Source organism: Gorilla gorilla, chromosome 7 (assembly GCF_029281585.2).
Source record: "Gorilla gorilla gorilla isolate KB3781 chromosome 7, NHGRI_mGorGor1-v2.1_pri, whole genome shotgun sequence".
Taxonomy (NCBI): Eukaryota; Metazoa; Chordata; class Mammalia; order Primates; family Hominidae; genus Gorilla; species Gorilla gorilla.
This window is the reverse complement of record NC_073231.2, coordinates 80,790,660-80,812,659: the sequence shown is the minus strand read 5'-3', so window position 1 is coordinate 80,812,659 and position 22,000 is coordinate 80,790,660. Positions and strand designations below refer to the sequence as shown.

General features: G+C 40.4%; 1 protein-coding gene across 4 annotated transcripts in view; it reads right to left on the bottom strand.

The window, feature by feature from the left end:
• ZMAT4 (zinc finger matrin-type 4) overlaps positions 1–22,000 on the bottom strand; it is a 378,251-nt gene that overhangs the window by 157,814 nt on the left and 198,437 nt on the right. For all 4 annotated transcript variants that reach the window (XR_010134997.1, XM_055348042.2, XM_055348044.2 and 1 more), the window contains exon 4: positions 15,523–15,679. Coding sequence is in view for 3 of the 4 variants with exons in the window: in XM_055348042.2 (XP_055204017.1) it covers positions 15,523–15,679 (157 nt within the window). In the remaining variant the exon portion in view is untranslated. The remainder of the gene's footprint in view (positions 1–15,522; positions 15,680–22,000) is intronic.

Sequence of the window (22,000 nt, the reverse complement as noted above, 5' to 3'; positions counted from 1 at the left end):
TATAGGCCACATTTAATGTTACCTTGTTTTAGTACAAAGTCTAAAAAACACTGCTTAGGGAACTTGTGGTGCCACAACCCAGTCTTAAATCTCAGAAGATTTTATTTGCAATGCTTTATTATTCATTTATTGTAGACTTGAGGTAAAATGAGTTGGAGGAAGGCTGGCCCAGTCATAATATAATGTGAAAGTACCAGCTTCCCTGATTTCTCTAAAAGATCCTGAGAAAAGCAGTTGTCCCACTGTTATCACAGATCCAAATATGGCTCTAATTGTTTAGATAAAAAGAAGTACCTGTCTTCTCACATGATATGTCTGGATGCGAATTCTGCTACCCAGCACCATGAGATAGAAAAATCCACATGCTATTTATTTTATACCACAAAGGAAATTAAAAAGCACTATAATATATTCAATGTTTCAAAGTACATCCCATTTCACATTTCCTGAGAATGAACAAAAATGAAGATGACTTAAGGGGACTGTCCAATTCAATTATGCATCAATCTTATAAGTATAATCAGCCTATTAACAGAAGTTGCTTCTTTACCCACACTGCATTCATATATTGTCAGTCTTCATTAAGAGAGTATTCATAGACCATTGAGTTTCATTAATATAGAATAATTCCCTCTAGTTTCAGTCACTTGAATAAGTTCTAAATATTGTTAAGTATGCTTGTTTTCTGCAGAATTTTAATCTTTGAAAATAAGCCATTAAATAGAACTTTAGAGGGGATGAAAGTCCTTTTATGACTTTCTTGTGTTGCTTGGCAAAAAAATCCAAAGGCTGTAATATTGCACATTCTTTTCCTTGAAATCAAGAGGCCAGAACCTAAGGTCCATGAGGCAAGGATTTTTATCCTTTGTTTACTGATAGATTCCAGGTACCTAGAACTGGGCTTGGCACATAATAGGTGTTAAATAAACCCTTCTTGAATGAAGGGAGCAGCTTATTCTCCATAGTGTAACTTACATAAGAGAAGAAATCACTTCTCTTACATAAACTGCTGTACTTGAGGACATCCTGCAGGTATAACGATGAATGCCGGAATCAATGATAGGATCCACTCTGTCCAGACGGATCTGAAAATCAGTTATTTCCCTGTAGTATACTCATGGTATTAAATCTTCAAACACTACTCAGTCAAGGTGCTACACTCCCTGAGTTCAGTATTAAAATCTCCAGTTATGGCCACAGTTCTCAAACTCTGCAGAGCTGTCCTATGATGACACAATGAACTAAGTCATAGGAAATCTGTAAGGTATTTCAACATTTTGAGGAAAGCCTCATAACATCTGTTGGACACCACAGGGACCATTAGCTTAAGGTAGCTCACAGTTTCAACTTAGATGCTACATTCCTTTTAATTATTTTGATTTCTGTGAAACTGGGTTTTTGGATACTGCTGTGTATGACCAGTCAATCAAATCATTCACTGAGAAACAAGAAACACAGGTGACAAGGTCCAATTTAGTTTTAAAGTTATGCAGTACCCACCAGGCAAACACATTCATTAGTGTAGTTATTTAAGAAGGAAACAAAAATGTTATGAATTTTTTTTCAATTTATGGGTATAATTATTACAGACCAGGCACAGTGGCTCACGCTTGTAATTCCAGAACTTCAGGAGGCTGAAATGGGTGGATCACTCAAGCCCAGGAGTTTGGAACCATCCTGGGCAACATGGCAAAACCCAGTCTCTACAAAAAATACAAAAATTAGATGGGCATGATGGCACGCGCCTGTAGTCCCAGCTACACAGGGAGGGGCTTAGATGGGAGGATTGCTTGATCCCATAAGGTCAAGGCTGCAGTGAGCCATATTTGTGCCACTGCATTCTAGCCTGGGACCAGAGGAGATCCTGTCTTAGAAAAAAAAAAATCAGATGGCTACTAAATTATTAGGACATAAGTACTTAAGTTGTTTGGACCTAGCTATTTAATAAACTTACCTATTAGGCATTTCTTTCGACCTAACGGAATAGCAAAAGAAAAAGAAAAGTACAGAGACATTAAGACTGTGGTAAAATTTCAGAAACTCTAAGAGTTATGACTTCATGCATTGCTTAGCAAGAATCAATGATCTGCTAACTGGGCACTGCTAGAAACCATGATGGCCTTTCGTCGTAAACCTCAAACCCCACATTTAACACGGAGTTCCAGATGGACAATGTGGGCTTCCCTGACAGGAACTGGTTGAGCCACTGGCACTCCCAATGCCCACTGCAGGTGCCGCTCTTGGAGTACTGAGCTGGAGGCACCCCCTGGATCACAGGCAGTATCCTATAGGAGCTACAGGACTGGTGCACTGACCCCTGGGAACTGAAACCAGCTTTGGTTCTTTTAATTCTACCAGTCTTCCCCAGACACCTAATCCATACCCCGTGCTCAGGGTTGGGGAATGATTTACTTATCCGGCAGCATTAGCTATTCAACTAGAGAGCCAGCTTCCTGGATCATTTCTTATATCCTTATGAATATTTATAGAGAATTCAAAGATGAGGAAAGTGATCAGTGCCAGAGGCACAGCAGAGAGAAAGTGCAGGCTAAGTTTAGAGGAAGAGCGGCAAAGAGGGTGGCCTTTTGTCCTGGGCTAGAATAGAGCTGTGACTTTAGAATGAATTTATGGAAGTTGGTGCTGTTCCATTCTGTGAGTGGAATGCCTGTGTCTATAACCGCTCTTCAGCTACCACCCCCACCCCTGAAAAAAGGGACCTCATGGTTTCTCTATTGAACCTCCATTTTGAGTTGCCTTAAGCATATATCCCTAAAAATAACATTGGTCTTAATAACCCATGGTTTGCAAGCTATGAAAATTGGCTGTGTTTTGTATTTAAATGATGAATATTAGCTATGCATATATTTTGCATGTATCACTTTGAATTTAATCTGGAAATAAAGCACTTTATCTCAACTGCCATGTGGGAACTGCTGTTCTGAGTCAGTCTATGAAATCAAAAGCAACTCTAGAATTCTTGAGATCAGATGTAAGGTAGATGGGGCTACTCTGCTCCATCATGTCAAGTCCCTCCCATCACCAAGATTGAAAGAATTCAGAGTATTAAATGTAAAAGCAAGAAGGTACCCTAGTCCCTGAGGGCTTGAAGACCACACCCCTACACCACTGCTTCTCCAACTGAGCAATGAGACTGATGAACAAAGGAGCACTGCAAAGGAGGAAGTCGGTTTTAGGGTACATAAGACTTGCAGACAAAAGTTGGAAAATCCTTAAGCAAATTCAGTCCCTAGGGGAGCAGAAGCTTACTTAGAGCCTGAATTATTCTGCTGTGTCACCCACAATTATTAATTTAACTATGGCTTGGTCAAAAATTGCATACTTCATTATTGCCATGCAGACACAGATGGAAGGGAGCACATGAGACAAAATATGAATGATTTATTTTGAGGGATTTTTTTTTAGGACAAGTGTATCATTAACAGCCAGTGAGGATGTAGCTGCTTTAAAACCTGCTGCTCCAAGTGTGCACCACCCACCAAGACCATTCAAAGCACTAGGCAGCTGATTAAAGAAGCCCATCTCAGGCCCCAACCTGGACCACAGGATAAGAATTTGCATTTTGCAAGAGGCTTGAGTGACTCATATGCAAATTAAATTAGGAAAGCACTGGATTAGGTTCCTGTCAGAATCACCTTGGGGATGTTTAGACACTCAAAGACTCCAGACCCACTTAGGCCACTGAGCTCAGAATGGCTTGGGGTGGGGCCCAGCCATGATAGATGTTAAAGCTTTGCAGGTACCTCCAATGGGCAGACAGGACTGGGAACCCTCAGACTGCAGCAACAGCATAGGGATGGGCTTCACTTGCACCTCAGCCATACCAAATATTCATATAGTCATGTTTCATTCATTCAACTATGTTCTGGCACTGTGCCCTGCCTTAGGTATAGAGAGCCATCCATGACCTCAAGGAGCTTAAAGTCTGAAATAGACATATTTTGAACTAATTTTACAGGACTATTTTATTAAGATGTATTAATTCTACAGAAGTCTATGTACTTAAAAAAAAAAATCACAGGCGAGGCACGATGGCTCACACCTGTAATCCCAGGACTTTGGGAGGCTGAGGTGGGAAGATTGCTTGAAACCAGGAGTTCAAGACCAGCCTGGACAACATAGTGAGACTGCACCCCCAGCTAATTGGGAGGCTGAGGTAGGAGGAAATCTTGAGCCCAGGAATTCAAAGCTTGAGTGAGCTATGATCACTCCACTGTACTCCAACCTGGGTAACAGAGTGAGACCCCTGTCTCAACGAAAAAAAGTTAAAAATTAGCCTGGCATAGTGATGCACGTCTGTAGTCCCTGCTACTCGGGAGTCTGAGGTGAGAGATTCCTTTGACCCCAGGAAGCTGCAGTGAGCCGTGGTTGCGCCACTGCATTCCAGCTTGGGCAACAGAGTGAGTCCCTGTCTCTACAAATTAAAAAAAAGTAATAACAATTTTTAAAAATCATAAGAGCAACAGGTACAAAGAAAATAATATCATGAAATATCATTTTGAAATAAAACCAAAACCAGATTCAAATCACAACTCTGGTGGGTTATTTTACCTACAGTGAGAATGTTTCCTAAAGTAAAATGGGGCCAGTGGTTCAATTTCACAACCTTGTTGTGAGGATTAAAAGTGTCTGTTTGACAAAAGTTACTTTGCAGGCATCTTGACCACAGAGAAAACTAAGACTAGAACCCAGATCCCCTAACTGCTGCCCTGTGTTCTTTCCTCAATCCCACATTGCTGGGCTGTGAAGAACATGAGGCGGGAAAAGCGGTTGGTAAGAGTGAGTCAGAAAAGTTAGTGCAATGGTGGTGGCATGTTCCTGTAGCTGGTGGTAAGTTTGCTGACACTCCAGCAGTCAGAGATTCCTTCAAAGCTATCTACGATGTTTTACAGAATAATAGAAAGTATATATAAGAGGCAGAGAGATGATATGAGGAAGAAAAGTATATGATGCAGGATAAAGGATGTGGAATTACTTAGCCAGAAGACGGGGCACTGAAGTACAACTTAATGACACTTGAGACATATAGAAGGTGACAGAATTTGGGCTGATGGCCAGCTGTTTCCCAAAGCTGCTGAAAAACAGCTTTGAAACAGAGAAGAGAGGGAGCTTAAGGGAGCTGATCCCTGATGTGAAGGCATGCGGACTGTCCCGGGGAGGGCAGTTCTGGGAGGTTGGTAGAATTAAGGGTTATTAATATCTGATGGGGGAGGGAGAGATATTGGGTAAAGCATACCAGACAATGAGAAAGAGTTAAATAGAATCTTATTGGAAACAGAAAACATGTTGGTGATTCAAGATTCATGAACTTCTAGGTAGAAGTCATTCTATACCCTACACTCTGGATGAAACATTTTTTTTAAAGCACAATTTTTGAATATTAAATCATCAGGTTTCATCAAATGTATGGACCTCTTTCTCTCTGACTTACTTTGACTACAAATAAAACCTCCCTTTGTATCAAAAAGGATGGACTAAATGTTCATTTACCACATATACCACAGTGAATCCTTCCCTCACCTTCTCATCAGCATTCTTGATATATTAGTTTTGCTAACTGAAAATGAAAGGCCAGGCATTAAGATTTCATCTACTCTGTAGAGTGAAATGCAAAATGAAGATGCTAATGATTAGCAGTTTCCACTAATCAGGAAATAATCACAGCAAGAATTCACGGGTAGGCCTTCAACCCATCTCCTGCTTCTCAGTTAAGTGATCTCAACAAGTGGCAAGAGAGCAGCAATCCTTCCTTCAGATGACTGAGGATCGTTAGCTTCCAAAGACTTACTGATTTCTAAGTCTTGAGGATTGCACTCAGAATGCCCAGGTCATCTCTTCAGCCAGTACCACGACCAAGACAAATTGCTGCCTCCAAAAAGAGTTGCAAAAACTTCGTTGCTTAGTCCTTCAATGCAACTGAGCAACAACACCACCACCACAACAAATTTAATAAAATAAAATAGGCCGGGGGGCAGTGGCTCATGCCTGTAATCCCAGCACTTTGAGAGGCCCAGACAGGTGGATCACAAGGTCAGGAGTTCAAGACCAGCCTGACCAACATGGTGAAATCCCATCTCTACTAAAAATACAAAAATTAGCTGAGTGTATTGGCATGCACCTGTAATCTCAGCTGCACAGGAGGCTGAGGCAGGAGAATTGCTTGAACCCAGGAAGCAGAGGTTGCAGAGAACTGAGATGGCACCACTGCACTCCAGCCTGGGTGACAGGGCAAGACTCCATCTTAAAAATAAAAATAAAATAAAATAAAATAAAATAAACTTTGTTGGGCCCCTTTAGTCTCCCATTTGCAATTCATGGTACCTCAAGATGGCCAAAATACACTTACAAACCTTAGGTGGATTTATGATTAGAGCCATAAACTACTGAGTGCTCAACAAACAATAGAAGAAAATCACTTAGCAGGAAATCCTACACAAGAGAAACAACTTCTCTGAAGGCTGGTAAAGTGAGGAAAATATATTAAATTTCATATTTCTGTTTTCAGTAAGTGAACATGCTAGGTGTCTGTGTCATGTGACAATTTACATAGCAGAGTAACCTATCGAGAAATTAGAAATTATTTTCTTATAGGCTCACTTCATTAAAATGAGAGGAATTTTTGCATTCCATTCCAAAAACATAGCTAGGCTCTGAAGTCTGGTTTTCCCCACCTCTGGGAGAGGATGAGCAAATGGATTTGTGTTGAGTTGTCTGAGAGGCAAAGGGATCTGAATGTCAAAGAGGAGTATGCCTGGTGTCAAGAAAGTAATTGTCTTCTTGGGGACTAGGGAAAAAGGGTCCCTCTATCAAACTGTTGATAGAGACCGGAGCAGCTTAAAAACAGTGTGTCCAAGGTGGTGGGACCTCCCTAGGAATGCCTCCCGTGGGGCCTTGGTCTTCTTTTCCATGGTCTAGGTTGAAACGGAGGAGACTTGGCCCATGAAGAAAACAGATGATTAAAATACACTTCTGAGGGAGCCCCAGGGCTGGACCTCCAGCTTGTGGAGGCTGAGAACACAACAGCATCCTGGGTGAGATCATCAAGTAGCCAGAGTCCACAGGTGGAGACTTCTCTGAGCCCTCTGAGGGGCACTAAAGAGGGAGAGGGAGGATACCCCAGTGAATGGCTGGGGCCGGTCTTCTCACTAACCTTCAGGGTCAGAGAACAGAAGTAATTTACATGAATTTAGAAAATATTTTAAAATGTTATGTTAATCGCACTCAAATGCCGTGCAGTAATTTGCACCTATTGCATCTGATTCTTAAAGAAACCAATCTGAGCATTAAGTGAGAATTTTGAGGCTGATATTTAAAATGTATAGATATTTCAAAGAATGGGAATATAGTTTGGGACATTTACTACCCATTATTTCAGGTGTGATGCTTACTTTATGAGTGTCTTCTCAATTACATAGACTAGACACTTTTAGGGTTCTTATCTTTAATAGATGATTCAGGAGTTGCTGCCAGAAAATCTTTTGCTTGTAGTTTTTTTTTGAATAGTAATGTGTTTTGTGTATGGATTTCAAGTCCTGACCATGTCTCCTGTTGACAGTTTCAGAGTATGCACAGGAAATTGAATATTTTATTGTTCTACTATTTTCCTTTATAAAAGTATGTCAAAGAATATTTTCTGAAACAAAGGTATAACCACATCATAAAAGATGCTGAGATCATCAACTGTCTTATACCACTATGTGATCACTCAAAAGAGAAAATCGAGTTTATGGTATTGAAAAGGATTGTGAAAATCACCTAGGCAGTAGTCTCCTTGTTAAAATCTTTAGTTTTATCCAATCACTGATCTCTTGTTTCATTAGTCATCAACTATAAAACAAAAACCACAGCAGTCTTAATCTAATCATTGCCCCAAGCTTGCTATGACCCAGCGCAGAAAAATTATGGCCAAAAGAATTCAGCTTACCTCACATTGCTAATGGATTTAAATCCTACTCGCTGTAGGATAGGCATGGACTAACAGGCATGGTTTCTCCCGCCAGTGACACCAGGAAAGCATTACTGCAAGAGAAGTGTCTTTGCTGTCAGCCACTTGTATCACCTTGGGTAAATGGTTTCACCCCTCTGGGCTTCAGTTTTCTCACAAGGTATCTGAGATGGCTAAAATAACGATCACTAAGCCCCTTCCAGCTCTGCAATTCTGTGAATCTATTACTTACATTTATAAGCTTAGAAAAGCCAAAAACATCAACTGGAACAAATGCACTGATCTAGAGATGATGCCTCAGAACATGCCAGCTTTCCTAATTTAAAAGAAGATGCACCACTATTAAGATCTGCTTGTTTGACAAACTATTGTTTGCATCTATTAAAGCAAGCATCTAGACAGATTATGCCACACAAACCAAATAACCTGATTCAGATGAAATAACTGCTATGGTGTATGAAATCTTATATGCAAATATGAGGTGCTGATTGAACCTAGAGTGCATGTATTATTCAAAATTTGAATTTATGTAACTTTCAAGCAGATATAGACTACGCTGATCTTTACTTATTCAACAGAGAACTTAAATAAGCAATTCTGTGTCTGGCATGGAAATTTATGTAAAAGTTCTGAAGCTCTGTCTAATTTTCAACAGGAAATAAGGAAAAAAAGAAGAGAACCAATAAGATTTTAGAAGAGGAATATACAATAAACACACTTACAACACATGCAATGAATGAGATCATTGCTTATCTGTTGCTTTTCTTACATTGTTTACTGTTCCTGCAAATAAGAAATACTTGATTTAAAGTGTATAAATATCTGTCTTTGTTGCTACCAATCCACTTAGTGAGAGCCTTGGATTTTGAAATGTTCTATTCAGTAGACCAGCAAATACCAGTAAATCACTCTATAAAACATTATGTATTGCTAGAAATGAAAAAAGGTAGGTTTGACTTACAATTCTGTATCTTACAATGTAACATCAGGCAAGTTACTCAGCCTGCAGGGTCTCAGTTTCCTCCTCAGTAAATTGGACACAATAATACTGTAAATGTCATGCTTTTTATGAAGATTAGGTCAAACAATGCATGTGTTGTATCTGTATAATATCTTTACAATTACAATTATCAGTTATGATTACTGATTTCATTATTAAGCTAGATTCAGTCTATTTGACTATATATAGTTTTACCACACCCAGAATCTTTTAAATATTATATATTCTTATTTAATTGTTGAGAAATAAACAGAGTTTTTGAAATTTTTTTATATAAATGTAATGAATACAAAGTACTTTTGCTATGAATATAGTCCATTCTTGTTATTCATGATAGTTATGTTTTACAAAGTTACCAGGAACACTGAAATAGCAAATACTGAACATTTGCTCCTAGGAGAAATTCAGGGTTAGGTTCCTAGGAACTTGTGGTTACAAGGTTTTGATCAATCAATATACAACCTTGATGTATGTGTGTTTCTGCTTAAATGTGTCTGATTTAATATAAATGTTTGGTTCATTAACTTTAAACTCACCACCAATGGCACTGTAACTCACGTCTGAGCAAAGCTTATTTTCTCAGTAAGGTTCATCACAGCCTTATTGTACTTAGGAGTATTAGATAGCACTTCAGCACTGCTCTTGGGGGCCATTTTAAATGGCAAAGTCACCAACAAAAGACACAAAATGTGCAAAACACGTGACACTAAATAGACTGCAAAAAAAAAAAAAAAAGAGAGAGAGAGACTTGTTTACAGAATGAGAGCTGAAACAAGAAGGCAGAATATCACCATGTTCAGCCTCAGCTGGGAATGTGCACTTGGCATGACTCACATTTTTCACAATTCCACACATGTCTGGGAATAACCCCAAAAGTGCCAGGAGAATTAATTTGGAGTTACAAATAAATCATAGTGGATTCATAAATACAGAATCCTCAAACAATGAGGATCAGTTGTGTGTATGCCTACACTTGTATGTATTTACATACAATAATATATCCATTCCACACTGAATTGTGTGGCAGACACTATAGTAAGTATTTTACTTATATCTTCTGCCTTACTATAGTAATTCTGTAATGTGTTTCCGTCACTTTACCTTTAACAAATTGAGGGCTGAACAGTTAAAACCACCCGTGAATGTTCCCATGGATATAAGCAGAATTTAAAACTGGGTCTGACTTCACAGCCTCTGTTTGTGGCCTCTGGTATTTGGTATATCACCTATTTTACAAAGAAAGGAATTTTGTAAGATCAAGCAAGTGGACAGGGATGATACATTCCTGTTAAATTGGAAAACCACTGTTTTTTACCATCATACTTGACTAAAATTTAAATAACCAAGGTAACTAAATTTGAAAATAAAACTATAGACACTTAACTGCCTATTATTATTCTAATGTATGCTTCCAATTTTTACACATCGAACAAGTATTAATTAAATACCTACTATGTGCCCAGAGGTACAGTCATGAACAGAGGCGGTAATAACTGTGGTCCCTGCAGAGCACACCTCAGAATGGTTCTCTATCCATCCAGCCTTGTTACTGAAGACACACATAACCCTAGGGCCACTTCAAACGCTGAAGGGTCAAAAATGAAAGAAAGGTTATTGCTAAATTTGATGTCATTACCTGTCAAACTAATGATGTCTGGGAATTATATGAAAGATTGCACTCATATCCATTTTTACTGTGAATGATAGATGTGTTCATAAAAGCTTATAACTGAAACAATAACTTTAAGGGATAATGTAGCCACCAGGATAGATTAGACTCTCCTGTAATACCATACAACCGCAAAGTATCACAATAAAGGCTTATTTCTTGTTCGTGCAAAGTCTAATGCAGTTGAATGGCTCTCTTCCATCTTGTAGCCAGGTCTTAACACACAATCAATTGCAAGTCTGGGGCAGATAAAAAGCAAATGGGTGTCTGATAAGCAAAGTCTCTGCTATAGACACAGATGAATGTTCTTATTAATGCTGGATAGAACCTAACCATTCCAATTATGCATAATCTTAAAAATCACTTTGATGAATGGTGGAAAATGGAGAATAACTATAGTTTAAGGATTTTTTTCCATACATCAGATTTCCTCTTATTCATATTTTCTCCAAAAGTAAGTTTCTAAAGAGAACAGTTAAATGATGTTTTCTTCAGGATTTTGAATAAGATCTTGCTGATATGGATTTATCATAAAAAAAAGAGGTTGGGGGAGGAGAATCACTAGCTGGCAGGCACAGAATCAGGGCCTATGATCTTTGCCAGTTGCCAGCAGTTAACTGGAGTTTGCTCATATACCGGGTTAGTGTCCCCTCAAATTCATGTCCCCCTAGAAGCTCAGAATGTCAATGTTTTTGGAAATAGGTTTTTTGCAACTGTAACTAGTTAAGCTAAAATGAGATCATATTGGATTAAAGTGTGCCCTAAACCCAATGACTGGGGTCTTTTTTCTTGTTTTCCCTAAGACAGGGTTTCACTCTGTCACCCAGGCTGGAGTGCAGCGGTACAACCTCAGCTCACTGCAGCATCAACCTCCCAGGCTAAATCGATCCTCCCACCTCAGCCTCCCAAGGAGCTTGGACTATAGGCATGTGCCATCATGCCTGGCTAATTTTTATTTTTTTGGAGGGAAAGGGTCTCACTACATTGCCCAGGCTGGTATCAAATTCCTGGGCTCAAGCAATCCTCCAGCCTCAGCCTCCCAGAGTGTTGGAATTACAGGTATGAGCCTGCTCTCAGTCACATCCTTTTCATCAATCTCTATCCCAGGCACCTCCCCAGCTCCTGACTGGTGCACAGCCTGGAAGACTGCTTCCATTTTATACAGACACTCACACTAGCACCTGTTGTGAGTTTCTGTATAAAAAACCCTTTGCCTCCTTGATGCATGTTCCTCAAGATCATCCAGTATCTAGATCAAGAGTCAAACTTTGTATGTAAAGAACCACATAGCAAATATTTTAGGCTTTGTGGCCTGGATCATCCCTGTTATAACAACTCAATTCTGCCATTGCAGCATAAAAGCAGCCACAGACAATATGTAAATGAATGAGTGTTATTCCAGCGGCTCTGCCAAGCATTTCAGAAATTCTAGTAAACATGCACCCATCTGGAGAAGGCAACTCAAGTTGCAACTCATTCTGCAGGAGACCCAGAAGATGCTTGATCAAAGTGCAGCTGGAGGGGGTGGAAAGGTAGTGATTCACAGATCCCAACTGCTCACCCTCATCAGACGAAGTAGCTGGCAGAAGCAATGAGTTGTGGTTCAATTATTCCAACACAGAAATCACCCCAGTTCAAGAGCCTCTTATTCATGGGGGTGGGGGCAGCATACCTGAGCAAAATTGTTTCTCTTACATCTTCATTCAGTTGATTGGATTTTCTGTGTTCCTTTTTTTTCCTTTTGTTTTTATTATAGAAGCAATTTCAAGCCAGCTTGGTTAATTAGGCAGAGCGGTTCCTAGAGGAGCACAAGGCAGCCACCACGTGGAAGGTGAAGCCCTGGAGAAGCTGCTGCTGGGTGTGGCTGCAGGCAGTAAGGGAGGATGACCTTCCGGACTCCATTCAGGGAGCTGTACTTGATAATTCAGGAGGCCATAGTGTGGGTTTTCTTTTCCAGTGCCTCCTGGTCTTTCTCCTGTACTTGCAGTAACTTGAGACCAAGCCTCCACCTTATACTCTAAGGCTAGAATTCAGGTTCCTGTTTTGTTTTCTACACGTGGTCTCCAGCCCAGCATGCTTGTATTAAATGGTGGTGTCCTGCCATGGTCTTCTCAGCCTATCCTTTCCTAGAACCCAGGACTGCAGTAGGCCTTGCTACCATCTGCCAGGCTTTCCCAACACCAGCACACTGCTGGTTCCTCTGCATGGTCCCTGGGCCCAGAACCTCCGATGCTGGTGCCATCCTCCTATCAGGCCTTCAACCCTTAACCTGGGACACCCCCACAATGCCTACTTCTGCTGTTGGGACTCAAAACGATATCTCAAAATGAAGACCTGAGCAGCAGCCTCAGAAGTGAAGTTTTTCTCTGACATTCTCCTACCCTCCTGTCTCCCAGTCCCGTTCTCCCCCAAGGATAGCCTGGAAACCTGCTTCTCCAAGGCAGACCTTAGAAACCAGAACCCCCTTTTCCCCAAAGCCAGCCATAAAACCTAAAAACTATTACTCTAACTATTACCCTCACTCCCCTCACCTTTCTGTGTAAAAACTGACCATAAAGAAATTATCTGATTGACCTTGCTGGAGAGTAGGACATGAGACCCCCTTTCCAGAGAGGGTCCTGCCCCACACCCAGAAGGAAGGAGTGCTGCTCAGAAAGGCCAAGAAGAATCTAGACAGACAGGCTTTGCTAGGTGTCCCCACTCTGTCCAACAGCATTAGATCGTTCCCTTTTTGTGCAATCATATTTCTACAAGGTTGCCCTTACTTTGTTGAAGTAACCATAAAAATGGCCAATTTCTACTGCATTTGGGTCTTCATTCTGAAGGCACTCATGTACACACATTGCATACATTTGCATGTCTTTTCTCCTATTAACCAAACTGCCTCATGTCTGACTACTTGCTCCCTCTAGTAGGAGGCCTTGCTTTCTCTGCTCCCTGCCAACAGCTGGGTTGACACCAACCCAAGCCAGGAGCCAGTTTAGCTTCCTAGGCCCTCTGATCTGTCTGGTGCTGCCACTTTCCAAGATCCTTTCTGCTCAAAGCAGCGGCAGAGGGGAATGGATGGGAGGGCACGCTGCAGCAGGGGGTATAAGCTGGGTGTGAAGGGGGAGCTGGCGCAAGGCAGGCCCAACCTGAGCCATAGCTTTCGGTGAACCACACCCTATTCGTTCCCTTCTTGCCTATCCAGCAACCTGGTTTCTGCAACAGGGAGGGCTGAGCTAGTCCCATGAACAGCCAAGACTAAGCCATTAAGTAAAGGCTGTACTTCGCTTTTTCCTTTTCCTTTGGAATATATTGATGACGGCTAACAAATTACACTCGAGTTCTATTTCCCAGATCTGAGGGTGTTTGAATTCAGGAAAACAATTGGATGCTTGGTTGTCTTGAAGCTGTATTTAAATTCACAAAGAACTGGTTTTGCCATGTGGCAATTTTTTTTTTTTTTTTGCAGAAAGAATAACTCCCCCATTTGCTAATTGATGTGATAAGCAAACACACACCTTCTCCTCTTCCATCATTACCTCCAAAATTTAATTTAACAGTAATATTCTGCTTCAGCAGAGAGAACAAATGGACTGGTTATTAATTCATGGAAAACAGGTAAAAATTTTCCAGTGACTGTTTTTTTGAGGTGTCTATTTTAAGAGATTTGATGGGGAGTAGGTTACAAGGTGAATATGCAACATTTAAGGGAGCAAGAATCAGGAGTTTCAATTGACTGGCTGCTTGTCAAAGGCTGAAACACAACCTGTGCCCCCAAACATACTGAGCTTGTCTCCAGATTTCATGTGTTTTGCAACCTCATCCTATGCCTGAATGTCACAGCCACCTTTACAAAAACAATGTTGTTTAGTTAAACTAAATAGAAAAATACAGTAAAATGATTCCTTGTGATTCTCTAGGTAAAAGAATACATTTTTTCTTAAGAAAAACAGTGGTAAGGATAAAAGCCAAGCATTGTTTTAGGCTCTCTCCAGTTTGCAAAATGCCATTTACAAAATAATTACACCTACAGTTTATGCATGATTCATTAGACAGCAGATAAAATGTACTGCTAAATTTTAATCGCATGGAAAGAGTAGGCACCATGAAATATGCCCCCAACTTCTCTGGATTCTAACCTGTCTGGTCACATTTCTGCCACAACATAAATCTTGTCCAAATAGTTTATCTTGATTAAATTATAACAGTGTTTTAGTTTCGTGATGTGATAGACCTCTGAAGAATTTATTTTAGTTAAGCAATTAGAAGGTCAAATCATCGGTTATCAATATTTAAGGTTTTACTTGTGAAAGTTAATAGGCTTGAATCACAGGATCTCCTGCAAGATGAATCACAGGATCCCCTGCAAAGATGATGAGAATGTCATCTCAGAAAAAAAAAATAAATCAGTTCTTGGCACACTAAAGTAGTTTTAAAGATTACAGTTTTCCTTTCTTTTCCTCCCACTCTCTCCTGCCAAGGTAAAAAAAAAAAAGGATGATGTCCTGCATTATAGACATTGGTAGGGGACCTCTCTATTACACATGACACAGCATGCATGATCCACACTAATTGCAGACGGAATCTAGAAAACAATAGATATCACATCTTATATAATACACAGTAGGCATGATAGACAATGCACACAGCTCTTCAGCAGATGCAAGCTGCTGCATTACTTGATCGAAAGGAACTAGGGTGATAGAATGAGCACCTGAAATGGTATTTAGCGGTCTTAGGACAGCCAGGTCTGCTGAGGTCAGCCACCCATCCCTTTAGGCTTTGAGTGACATCTACCATTAGGCTCTGGTTCTGGCAACTGCGTCTGAAGGAGGAGCATGATCCACATGACAGGCCAGCACTTGGTTTTCAGGGTCTCCCCACGATCACTGTTCCTGCACGTACCTGTGGTCTTTAATGGGGTCTTCTCTCCTAGCAAGAGTTTTAACCTCTTGGCGTGGATTTTGCCTTGATAATGGGAATCGGCCACCACCGCTGAAGTGAATGACATGTTGCAGAGTGTGCAGCACTTGTTCTTATCCACCATGTCAGCATCACTTCCCTGCACGGGGAGAAAGAAAGGCCACGTGTGAGAGAAACCCATTCCATTCTTTTACAAATGAGACTTACCCAGACGAACTAGTGTATTGAAATATCTAGTATTTGTTCTGCAAGCTCTCTCTCTCTCTCTTTTTGCCTTGCTTTCTACTCTCTTCTTTTTTAAAAAAATTTTTTATTATACTTTAAGTTCTGGGATACATGTGCAGAAAGTGCAGGTTTGTTACATAGGTATACACGTGCCATGGTTGTTTGCTGCACCCACCAACCTGTCATCTACATTAGATATTTCTCCTAATGCTATCCCTTCCCTAGCCCCCACCACCCCCTGACAGGCCCCAGTGCAATCTCTTTTTCTTCATGATAATCATCATCAAAACTTACTCAGTGACTGACTTTGACATACAGTTAGTAGCTATTAATGCCAGATACTGGGATTTCAGGACAAATTTGTAGAGATGAGTTATCCAAATAAAAACGGGGCCCACAATTAAGAGAGGGCACATTGAGCCTGGCATGGTGAAGGAAAGCAGTCTCTAATTGGGCCCATTATACTCATTAAAGTCTGTAAAATATCAGAGTTCAGATAGCCTGAATTATTTAGCAGAAATTATCATTTGTTATTCCGCTCTGCTTTTGACCAATTTTAGCCTCACCAGGATACATGGCCATGATGTTCAAGATTTTTAGAGATTTCTTTAAGGAATTGAGTGTTTTTCATAATTAACTCGATTCTGTATCATAAAGCTACGGTGACTGTGCTGGCTGGATTTTCTGGGAGAGTTTGCGTAATTTTCCTTTTTTTCAGGAAAGGTGATTCATTAAACGCTGCACAAAATGCTTAAATCCAGCTGGATTTTTATTCCTTTGTAAGACTTAATGAAAATGAATCATAATTTAGAAAAAAATAAATCCTTGGTCAGACCATGTGACCTGCTATTGTGCTCGCAGGTCATCAATTACCTATACTTATGAAGGGAAGGAGTAATCCATTGCTTCCCCTCCTGCTTAGTTAGAAATGGAGGGTAGAACAGACTTTTAAATAAGAAGTTAATCTATTCCTTAATGGTGCAGCAATAGCCAAACATCTCTTTGTTAAAGAGCAAGCTGGAATGAGTATATGGCCCCACAATGGCCGCTTCTCTTATTCCTAGTGAGCCCAGAGACTACAATTTAAAATTGGATGGTGAGGAGGATGAGGGTGGCAACTGGTTGGAGGAAGGGAATTACATATTTTATCTGCATAGTAATAAGATGTCCAGACTGCTAGAGAGAGTGTTGCCTTGCAAATTATGTGGTAGGTAGGAAATGAACTCCTTCCTCCTTAAGACATCAGTCTGTAATATCTCTGACAATTAGCATTTCATCCTTGGAAGGAAGGGGTTGTGTGTGTGTCCCAGGAGCAGGAGGCTGGCCTGAAGTTCAGGGAGAGACTTCAAACATTGGGGCTGGGATGGAGGTTGTCAGTGAGTGGAAAGGACCACTGGAGAGAGGAGGGGCTTTCCCAATAGGTCCTCCCCTGCTAGGAAATCTAGTAGCCCTGAGGCTGTGCTCATTGGCAATACTCTTGCTGACGGTTTAAAGCCAAAGTGCTTTCAGTTTTCTCCATAGAGAAAAAAACAAAATAGTACGAATACTTTTAGTTCTGTGTGGAGTACTATGGAAATGAAATGGACCTGGAGGTAAGGGGCAGGGTTGGCTTCCTGGCTCCCCTGAGCTACCTACCTCCTCAGTCAAGCCTAGGAGACAGGATGGAAGCCAGGGAGATGGCATATACCAGGATCACCAGGAAGAGGCAAATCAGGGAGTTCCTGAAGGGTTCCAGCCCATTAAATGAGGAGTAGATTATGCAAGAGGAATGAGAGACCAAACTTGGTGCCTCTTTACTACATGCTGGAGGATATGTATTAGTCTCACTTTTTAAAATTTGTGTACTTTTGAGGGATACAAGTGCAGTTTTGTGACACAGATATATTGCAGAACGGTGAAGTCTGGGCTATTAGCGTAACAAAGAACTAAAAATAGAACTACCATGTGATCCAGAAATCCCACTAATGGGTATCTACCCAAAGGAAAAAAAAATCATTGTGTTAAAAAGATAACTTCACTCTTATGTTTATTGCAGCACTATTCACAATAGCAAATATATTGAATCAACGTAAGTGTCCATCAATAGACGACTGGATAAAGAAAATGTAAATGCACACACACACACACACACACACACACACCATGGAATACTACTCAGCCATAAAAAAGAATGAAATCAAGTCTTACCCTTTTTTAAAAAGGAAGATTATCAGGGTGAAAGTGAGTGTTTGAATTATACCATTTTTTAAACCACTTACGCATGACATAGGTCAAAGCGTGTAATTTTTTAAAATTAGGAACAAGTTCATAAGCCAGAGCTTAATTCTCAGTCTTAGAATCTGTGTATCTGTTCATCTGTGCATTCTCTTTAGAATCTATGCATCTGTTCCACCACTTCCAGTGAAAACTCCAGCCATGCCTGGCCTTTCTCCCTGAAGCTCTAACCGGTAGAAATGTCTAAAGAAAGTCTAGAGGCCCAGACATAGAGGCCAGCATCACCATACAAAATGACTGAGAACTAGTTTCCAGGGCAAAGAGTTGCCCTTAATGAATGAAAAATGGATTTATGGTATTTATTTACCCAACACATTTTTAAGGATCTACTAATTGTGTTAGGTGCTGTGGTAGATGAATAATGACTCCATGCCCTGTTATCAAGGAGGCTGGCACCAGGAGAATTGGAGAAGTAGACAGAAAATAAGGGGAAGTATTATAATCAAAGAACTAGAGTCTCATATTGGACTCACATACTCCTAATTGTAAGATTAAAAAAAAAACATTAATGTAAATCAGGACTGTGTGGGTTTTCATCTTTAAGCCTTCTTAAAGGAAATGCTGGAATGCCCTTTTGAATCACTTCGTGTCTAATTCAGTCGTACCAGAATCTGTCTTCCTGGCTCATCACTTCCTTGAGGGGAAGCTGCTGCTTTTTTTTTTTTTTTTTTTTTTTTTTTGGCTACAGAGTCTTGCTCTGTCACTCAGGCTGGAGTGCAGTGGTGCCATCGTAGCTCATTATAGCCTGGAACTCCTTAGGTTCAAGCAATCCTTTCACCTCAACCTCCAGAGTAGCTAGGATCACAGGCACATGCCACTACACCTGGATAATACTTTTTTATTGTTTGTAGAGAGAGAATGTCTACAACCTGTTTTCCAGGCTGGCCTCGAACTCCTAGGCTCAAGCAATGCTCCTGCTTTGGCCTCCCAAAGTGCTGGGATTGTAGGAGTGAGCCACTGTACCAGCCTGAAACTCCTTCTGGCTCCCTCTACTGTCTGGGAGAAGTGAGAACCAGCCTTTGGGTCTCCTGGGTGCCTTGTACATTCTTCTTCTACAGAACATAGAATTATTGCACTTACTTGTTTTCATATTTGTCCGCCTCATGAGATGGCAAAACTTCTTTAAGGTCTAGGAAACTGTCTCATTGATAGTGAGGAGCCAGCACCTAGCACCACATTTACCACACTGGAGGACCTTCAAATGTGTACTGAATGAATGGAGCAGAGGGTTCGTTTGTGGGATTAGTAACTTGTATGACATAAAAGTCAAAAGAGGAGACAGGTAACACAGGGAGGTCTATGGCAACCCACCATTTTTCCAACTGACAGAAAGATGGCCAGGTAAAGAACCAGAGGTGACAACAATTTGTAAACCAACTTGAGGGTTCAGTAGGGAAATATGTTAGTTTCACAATGGTAGTTTTAATATACATTCCTAGATTTCTGCTCTCCTGAGCAATCTCATTATCATATAGAAAAATAAAAAATAATAGAAGAGGAAAACCAATTCTTATACAATAATGTATCATGGGATATAGGTATGCCATAGTTGTAAAAGAGGGACCAGGCAATTTTAGGTACCTGACAATAGAGGGGCTGTGAGGCCCTGAAAAGTTAGGCAGCTTTTCATGCCAACAGTACACACTTAGTGAGATACTTTACAAAAGGGGCCAGTTATTCACATAGTGCAATTCTAACTGCCACTAACACTAACTGCTCTAATCACACTGGTGGATACACAACTATGCAGAATTTTTTTTTTTTTTTTTTTTTTTTTTTTGAGATGGAGTCTCACTCTGCCTCCCAGGCTGGAGTGCAGTGTCACGATCTCGGCTCACTGCAACCTCCACCTCCTGGGTTCCAGTGATTCTCCCATCTCAGCCTCCTGAGTAGCTGGGATTACAGGCACGCACGCTATGCCTGGCTAATTTTTTGTATTTTTAGTAGAGATGGGGTTTCACCATGTTGGCCAAGCTGGTCTCGAACTCCTGACCTGAAGTGATCTGTCCACCTTGGCCTCCCAAAGTGCTGGGATTACAGGCATCAGCCACCACCGCCCAGCCCACTATGCAGAATTTTAACTGCATATTCTTAGCCACCAAAATCCCAAATTAATGGCTCTTTGCAACTCTAGATTATATCATCTGCTATGGTTTGAATATGTTGGAAACTTAATCCCCAGTGCAACAGTGTTGAGAGATGGGACCTTTAAGAAGGCTGAGCCCCCATGAATGGATTAATGCTGTTATGGAGAGAGGGGGTTTGTTATCAAGAGAGTGGGATTGCTGTAAAAGCAAGTTCAACCCTCACTTGCTTTCGGTCACCATGTGATGCCCTCCACCACGTTATGACACAGCAAGAAAATCCTCACCAGATCCAACCCTTCAATCTTGGACTTCCCAGCCTCTGGAACCATGAACTGAATACATTTATGTTCATTATGAATTACTCAGGCTGTGGTGTTCTGTTACAGTAGCACAGAAAGAATTAAGACATCACTTTCATTAGAGTATCTTGCTGCATCCAGAGCAAGGTTGATAGCAAGGCTATAGCCCGGGGTAGAAACTCCACACAGTTTGATTAATTGACCTCAATGAATATATTTAAAGTTTCTGGCTTAAAGATTATCTTTAAAATATGAGTTTCAAACTGGAGGCAAAAATTCAGTCAGACTTTTTAAATGCAACGTCCACATTGCTGAAAGAAATAAAAAGAATGTTTGCAGAGTAACCTAAGGCTGCTCAGTCAAAGCATTTTGCAAAGTTAAAAAGTTTTCAGAAGAATTCAATCAGGATGGAAAACCTCACTGACTGGCTAGAAATTTAATCCCCAAACACCTTTCCCTTTTGTTATAAAGATTTCTTTAATTTAATTCAGATGATTGTCCTCATTCTCTTTTGCTTTAGGTGAAGGTAGAAAGCCTAAGAGGGAGGCATGCACTTTCAGAACGGCAGAGTGAGGAGTTCGGTGAAACTCCTTATGGAGAAAACACACGAGTTAGCTAAGCTTCACTCAGGCATGCGTCATAGTGCTGCTGGCCTTGAGTTCAATGTGAATCAATCACTGTTACTTACATCCAGAAGGAGAGAGAGAAAATTCACTGATCTGTATGTGAGACCACTCCAGAAAATGCTAAAGAAACATGCATAGAGAGTAATGGAGCGATGGAAAAAAGTTGTCTAAATTTGTGAATTCCAGAGATAACAATCGATAAAAAAGCATAGTGGATAGCATTGTTGTGAGGCTAAAAAGCAAAGAAATTTACTATATATATATATATATATATATATATATATATATATATATATATATTCAATAAGGTGTCTCTAAACAGAAACACACACAAAACAAGGTTACATATGGATGGATTGACAAAAATATTGTGACCAGAGGTCTCCCAGACCTAATCCTGAATTTTACCTAGGAGCAGTGGCTCAGCATTTGCTAATTCAGTGTTGATGACAACTATATAGAACATAACTACTGTGGAAAATGAGAATTGAATGTATTTCATTCAAGAGAAATAAAAATATATGTCCACATAAAAACTTTTACATGAGTTTTTATAGCCACATCATTCATAATAGCCCAAAGTGGAAACAGCCCAAATGTCTGCCAACTGCAGATGGAGTAAATAAAATGTGGTTTGTCCATACAATGGCATGGTATTTGCAACCAAAAGATTAAAGAACTGATACAGGCTATAATATGGATGAATCTTGAAAACATTATGCTAAATAAAAGAAGCCAATCCATCACAAAAGACCACATAATGTATGACTCTGTTTACGTGATATTTCCAGAATAAGAAAATCTATAAATACAGAGAGTGAATTAGTGATTGTCTAGGAATCAGAGGGCAGTGGGGGAGCAGGGAGGAGGGAGATGGGAGGGGAAATGAGGAGTGATTACTAATGGGTAAAGAGTTTCCAAGGTTACTGTAGATCCGGCAGTCACATGG